The 6,705-nt window shown below is 41.7% G+C and overlaps 1 protein-coding gene across 1 annotated transcript in view; it reads left to right on the forward strand.

The window, feature by feature from the left end:
• dars1 (aspartyl-tRNA synthetase 1) overlaps positions 1 to 5,275 on the forward strand; it is a 50,383-nt gene extending 45,108 nt beyond the window's left edge. The window contains exons 15-18 of the mRNA XM_078403393.1: positions 1,620 to 1,700; positions 1,797 to 1,908; positions 2,993 to 3,064; positions 3,156 to 5,275. Of these exons, the coding sequence (XP_078259519.1) occupies positions 1,620 to 1,700; positions 1,797 to 1,908; positions 2,993 to 3,064; positions 3,156 to 3,247 (357 nt within the window). The 3' untranslated portion in view covers positions 3,248 to 5,275. The remainder of the gene's footprint in view (positions 1 to 1,619; positions 1,701 to 1,796; positions 1,909 to 2,992; positions 3,065 to 3,155) is intronic.
• Positions 5,276 to 6,705: the final 1,430 nt, after the last annotated feature.

A 6,705-nucleotide genomic window follows, 5' to 3' on the forward strand; every position in this document is an offset into this window, starting at 1 on the left:
CGATCGACTGCAAATGCTGGAATCAGGAGCAGAAAATAAATGACTTGAAGAACTCAGCTGATCGAGTAGCAACTGTGGAGGCAAAGGGGATGTTAATGTTGTGCGTCAAAACTCTGCTTTGAGACGGAGAGTATAGAGGGAAGATGGGCAATATATAGAACTGAGAACATGCCAGTGGATGATAAGTGAAATCAGATGGGGGTTGGATGATGGTAGATGGAACCAGGTGGGGGGAGGTGAGAGTATATTGAGACTGAGGCTAGTAGGTAATAGGTGGAAATATAAGAATAGAAGGACCAACACAGTGAATGGTAGGGCTCTGGGGAGTGTTGTAGAGCAGAGTGATCTAGGAGTGCAGGTGCATGGTTCCTTGTCGAGTTACAGGTAGATAAGGTGGTCAAAAAGGCTTTTGGCACATAGGCCTTCATCAGTCAGAGTATTGAGTATAGAAGTTGGGAGGTCATGTTGCAGTTGTATAAGACATTGGTGAGGTCGCATTTAGAGTATTGTGTTCAGTTCTGGGCACCATGTTATAGAAAATATATTGTCAAGCTGGAAAAGGTACAGAGAAGATTTACGAGGACTAGAGGGTCTCAGCTTTTGGGAGAGGTTGAGTAGACTAGGACTCTATTCGTTGGAGCGCAGGAGGATGAGGAGTGATCTTATAGAGGTGTATAAAATCATGAGACGAATAGGGTAGATGCACAGTCTTTTGCCCAGAGTAGGTGAATTGAGGACCAGAGGACATAGACTTAAGGTGAAGGGGAAAAGATTTAATAGGAATCTGAGGGGTAACTTTTTCACACAGAGGTTGGTGGGTGTATGGAACAAGCTGCCAGAGGAGGTAGTTGAGGTTGGGACTATCCCAACGTTTAAGAAACAGTTAGACAGGTACATGGGTAGGACAGGTTTGGAGGGATATGGACCAAACACAGGCAGGTGGGACTACTGTAGCTGGGACATGTTGCGGTGATAAGTTGAGTCGAAGGGCTTGTTTCCACACTGTATGAACTATGACCCACCCCCCCTCCCTACCTCCACCTGGTTCCATTGGTATTGGTTTATTATTGTGATGTGTACCGAGATATAGTGGAAAAACTTTATTTTGTGTACAATGCAGGCTAATCATACCATACACAAGTGCAGTCGTACGTGCACGAATACAAGTGCTGCAAAAAGAGAAAGGAAACACAGTGTAGAATATAGTGTCGCAGTCACAGATAAAGTGCAATAAAAAATGCCATCTGCCCCATATCTCATTCCTCTCCCCCCCCCCCCCCCCCCCCACACATACAATCTGATTCCACCAATGACCCATTAACCTCTGTCCCCCTTTGCTCTAATTTCAACATATGGTTTTCCTTCTCTCTTTGCTATGTCCTGTTTAAAGCTCTTGACACAAAGCATTTGTCATCCGTTTGCCTCCACAGATACTGCCCAACCTGCTGAGTTCTTCAAGAAGTTTATTTTTTGCTTTTAAAGATGCACCTTTGAACACCTGATGTGCATAGCTTTTAGTCTGTCAGGATTCTGAGATGTAAATGTTTCTTAACTCAACTCAAGACTAAGTTACTTTGTAAATAAAAAAAGTCTGATAATTTTATTTTTTTTCGTTACAGTATGACACAGACTTTTATATCCTTGATAAGTATCCTCTGGCTGTGAGACCTTTCTATACAATGCCAGATCCACATAACCCTGTGAGTAACAGTTTTCTTGAGCTTTAACTTGAATATAATTTCTACTAGCAAAATCAGTTAAATTTAATTAGATTTTATAAATATTAAACATTCCAGAAATATTCCAACTCCTACGACATGTTTATGAGAGGAGAGGAGATCTTATCTGGTGCCCAGAGAATCCATGACCCTCAGGTCCTAACTGATCGAGCGCTCAAGCTTGGGATAGGTATGTGTATTTACTTCTTTAAAAACAAATAATTTACAATTTTATTTTTGTTTGGGTTGCTATATTAGCGATTTGGACCAGAATGTAGTTGGCCTGAAAGTTAGTAAGTTAGCCTGTATATGATCCGTATCCCTCCAATGCTTGCACTTTGTTCCTATCCAAAAGTTAAACACCACTATCATATTGCCTCACCACCACCCTAGTAGTGCGTTTGAGGCCCCCACTGCTCTCTGTGTAAAATAAAATTTGTTAAACATTTCCCCTCTCATCTTATAGCTATGCTATATGTTGGACTTTGGACCAGGGAGAAAGGGGTTCTGACTGACTACCGTATCCATGCCTCTCATAACTTTTACATACAGTACTTCTATCAAGTCTCCCTTCAACCTTTGACTTTCCAGAGAAAACATTATGGCGCACTGGTCTCCTGGCCTCATTTGTTATGGGAACTGCTATCCGATATAGTGAAAGAAATAGCAAATACTGGACCAAGTGGACCCGTTGGGCCCAAACCTTTCCTGCATTGGTGCAGCACCCCCTCCTCCCCCACTCTCCCCTCTCCCTCCCCCACTCCCCTCTCCCCCCCCACTCCTCCCTCCCCTCTTCACCCCTCCCTTCCCCCTCTCTCCACCCCCTTCCCTGCCCTTCCACTCTCCCTCCCCCTCTACTCCATCTCCCTCAACCCCCCCTTATTCCCCCTTCCCTAGCAGATAGATTTAAACTTTTAAATGTGAATAACTTTAAAAATATAACACCAATTTCAATGAAACTTCTTCCATTAGACAGTGAGTAAGGTGGGCCTAAAATTGTCACGCAATCATGTACCATTTTGGCTGTAGTTCAAGAACAAACAAACAAACAAACAAACAAACAAACAAACAAACAAACAAGAGTTTTAGTATATAGATAGATGGATGCTTGCTGATGCCATTAAGCCACTGAAGACAAGTTACAATGGTTGGCCATAGGAGAGGGGATATTTCCTGATTTACAGGACTTGATTTATCCAGTACGTATTAATGGTTACCATTTTACTTGATGCCTTTTATTGATGTATAGTTAAGAATTTATTTTTACTTTGCAGATGTAGAGAAGATAAAATCATACATTGACTCCTTCCGCTTTGGTGCACCACCACATGCAGGCGGTGGTATAGGTAATGTCATGTTACTGCATTTGTTAATATATAAATGGTTACAAATAGATTTAATTAAGCATTCTTTTTTTTTACTTTCCTCAACATTTAGGCTTGGAACGTGTCACCATGCTGTACTTGGGCTTGCATAATATACGTCAGACATCTATGTTTCCCCGTGATCCCAAACGACTAACTCCGTGATCAGACTAAAAGCTCAGAAGATCTGTTAATATAGTATTATGATGGTGTATCTCTTTTCAGAAATAACAAGCGATAACTGCTAATAAATGCCAAAATTGTTTTTCATCTTGTTGCTAAATTCTCATTTTATGAATTTTGAATCAGATTATTGGACTGAATATTGAAATTTGGTTTAAAAAAACAGCTTCTCTTAACGATTTCTAATGTAATGACAATTAATAAGAAGTAAAAGGATAAGAAAAGACCTAATTCTTATGTGCTTTAGTTTGCATGTGATAATTTACAGGATGGTTTGCAAATAACCATAATTTCAAGTGATAAATCAAAGAAAATTACTGTTGATTATTGACATTATTGTAATTTTCAATTTTAATATATTCTAGACTTAATTGCAATAAACTGGATAATTAATAACTTGCTAATCTGAAATGATTTTCTATGCTTTTTTTATCATATCCTCCATGTCTGTGCAATGCCGCCAGTTAAGTATTTCTTGGACAAGCGTGCACTCAATGTTTGCTTCATATTATTTGCCCAATGTGAGAATAGTGATTGCCACTGCTCTATTGAATCAAATCCTAAGAAACGGTTTAGAAATATTGGGGCTGCCCTGTGTGATGTTTTTTGTAAACAGGGCCCACTGCCTTTTACGTGTTCTGTTGGTCTTGTTCAGTCTGCATAGGCTGGTTTTGAGGTATTTGGTGCAGATCAGCTCTAAGATTCCAAGTTGAAAATTACCACCTTCAGATTCAATTTGAATTGACAAGATGAAATGGGAGAAGCCTATTAAAAGTGCAAAAAGGTAGCGTGATGAGGCTCTGTCCAATTTAGGTGAATTTTTGCTACGGTTTGCAGCGGTTAACATATTATAGGACTTTTGCTATTCACAATTATTAAATGTGTGAAGTAATACTTTTAGCCAAGTGTTCGTGAGGTGGGAAAAGTTTAAATCTTACCAATAACCAGCAGTAACTCAATAAAAGTGAAGAATCATATTTCTTTCATTGTTTTGTCATGATGAATTATATTTCTGTCATTGTTTTGTTCTGCTTCTTTTCTTCAGTTGCTTACAGGTGATAAGCTTCTAGGTTAGGGGTGATCATTTCTTTGGAGCTCCACACAATAATAAATTATTTGCGAGCCGCAAGGCATATATAATGTTTATGCTGTCCTTTTATCACTAACATTACCTTCAGAAATTTATAGAAAAATATTAAACCTAGATTTGCTGCATTGTGGCTAAATACTGTACTACTAAGTACTGTAATACTATACTAAGATCTTGTAATACTTTAGCCTTGCAGTTTTTATGGAAATTGTAAATTACTTTGAGTTCATATCATATCATATATATACAGCCAGAAACAGGCCTTTTCGGCCCTCCAAGTCCGTGCCGCCCAGTGATCCCCGTACATTAACACTATCCTACACCCACTAGGGACAATTTTTTTTACATTTACCCAGCCAATTAACCTACATACCTGTACGTCTTTGGAGTGTGGGAGGAAACCGAAGATCTCGGAGAAAACCCACGCAGGTCACGGGGAGAACGTACAAACTCCTTACAGTACAGCACCCGTAGTCAGGATCGAACCTGAGTCTCCGGCGCTGCATTCGCTGTAAAGCAGCAACTCTACCGCTGTGCTTAGTTGCTGGATTTTTTGTTAATAGGATATAAAACTGCCGGTAATTCTGCAATACCCACCTTAACAAAAAACACCATAAAAATCTGGACATTTACTGCAAGCAGTATTCATGAACTGACCCAACCAATTTTGGTTTATCCATCAATTTCATTGCTCAATTTTCAATTAGACAGCATAATACATGTCAGACTTCCATGTTCCCCCATGATCCCAAGCAACGAGCACCCTGATCAGACACAAGGCTCAGAAGATCTTTTGATATATCGTTATAACTAGTATATGCCTTTTCAGAAATAACAAGCAATAACCAGTGCTAAAATATGCGTCTACAGTACGGTGGGTTTCACCAGGTGATGGAGCAGCAAAAAGGTGTCGGGAAGGAGAGAGGGCCAATGTTACCTGGGGGGTAATGGGGGTGGGGGTCGTAATATCACAGGTAAGAAGATCAGTACTTTTGTAACTGTCGGCACCGAAAACGTGGCGACTCTTTTGTGTACTTTGTGTATTGTATGCAAAAACAAAGCATTTCACTGTGCCTAGGTACATGTGACAATAAAGTATTGAAAATAGACACAAAATGCTGGAGTAAATCAGCAGGAGAAGCAGCATCTCTGGAGAGAAGGAATGAATTACATTTTGGGTCGAGACTTCAGACAGTCAGATCAAAGCAGACGATGAAAAAAGGAAATGTAGTATGGATCATTGTTAGCTATGGAGAAGGTGACAGTACATCTACCTTCCTACACAATACCGTATCATTGATTAATAAGGGTGTCAGGTGTTGTGGGGAGAAGGCAGGAGCATGGGGTTAGGAGGGAGAGAGATCAGCCATGATTGAATAGCAGAGTAAACTTGATGGGCCGACTGGCCTGACTGTTCCGATCACTTATGATCATTGAATTCCACCGGGTGGCGCCAGCAATGGCTGCCTCACCAACAGTCTGTTCTTTTCTTCTTTGTGTTTTAATAGTATGTGTTAAATGTGTGTTTTTAGTGTTTATCTTGTTTTATGTGGGAAACTTTTTTTTAAATTTTACCTCGACGGAGATGCGATTTGTTTTTCCTGTATCGTATCTCCGTCCGCACTGCGGCCTATCATCGAGTAGTTGACAGCCTTTGCTGGAGATCAACTTTAAGAGCTCCACCACAGAAGCCTGCGAACACCGTCCCGGAGCTCACAATCCCTTTGCCAGGGATCGACCTCGGATCCGATCGTGGTTGCTTGCGGACTTTAACATCTCTGGTTAAACCCACGGTCTCTGGTTAAAGACCGACTTCGGGGAACTCCAAGCCGCAGGAGCTTCGACCGCCCCGACTCGGGAGTCTCGATCTCCCCGACGTGGGGGCTTCGACCGCCCCGACTCGGGAGCTTTGACCGTTGGCAGCGGAAGTTGGATCGTCCCGACGGATGGCTCGACTGCCCCGACCGCGAGAGAATAAAGAGGAAGGTGATTGGACTTTTTTTGCCTTCCATCACAGTGAGGAATGTGGGGAATCTGCTGTGGGGATGTTTATGTTAACTTGTATGTAGTTGTGTGTCTTGTTGCTTTTTTTTCGTGTGGCTGTATGGTAATTCGCATTTCACTGTACCTTAATTGGTACACGTGACAATAAAAGATCTTTGAAACCTTTGAATCAAATATTGCTGGTGAGGTTTGGTGCAGGTGAACACCAGATGGCGCTGTGTTCCTCCCTTGCTGCCGATTGGGGGGGGGGGGTGTGGGGGTGGTCACATGATATAACCGGGGGCACGGGGATTGGGCGCCTGCTGGCGGGAAGTGAGCACGTGACGGGCAGTGGCGCGAAACTCCG

This window comes from Rhinoraja longicauda, chromosome 8, assembly GCF_053455715.1.
Source record: "Rhinoraja longicauda isolate Sanriku21f chromosome 8, sRhiLon1.1, whole genome shotgun sequence".
Lineage (NCBI taxonomy): Eukaryota > Metazoa > Chordata > Chondrichthyes > Rajiformes > Arhynchobatidae > Rhinoraja > Rhinoraja longicauda.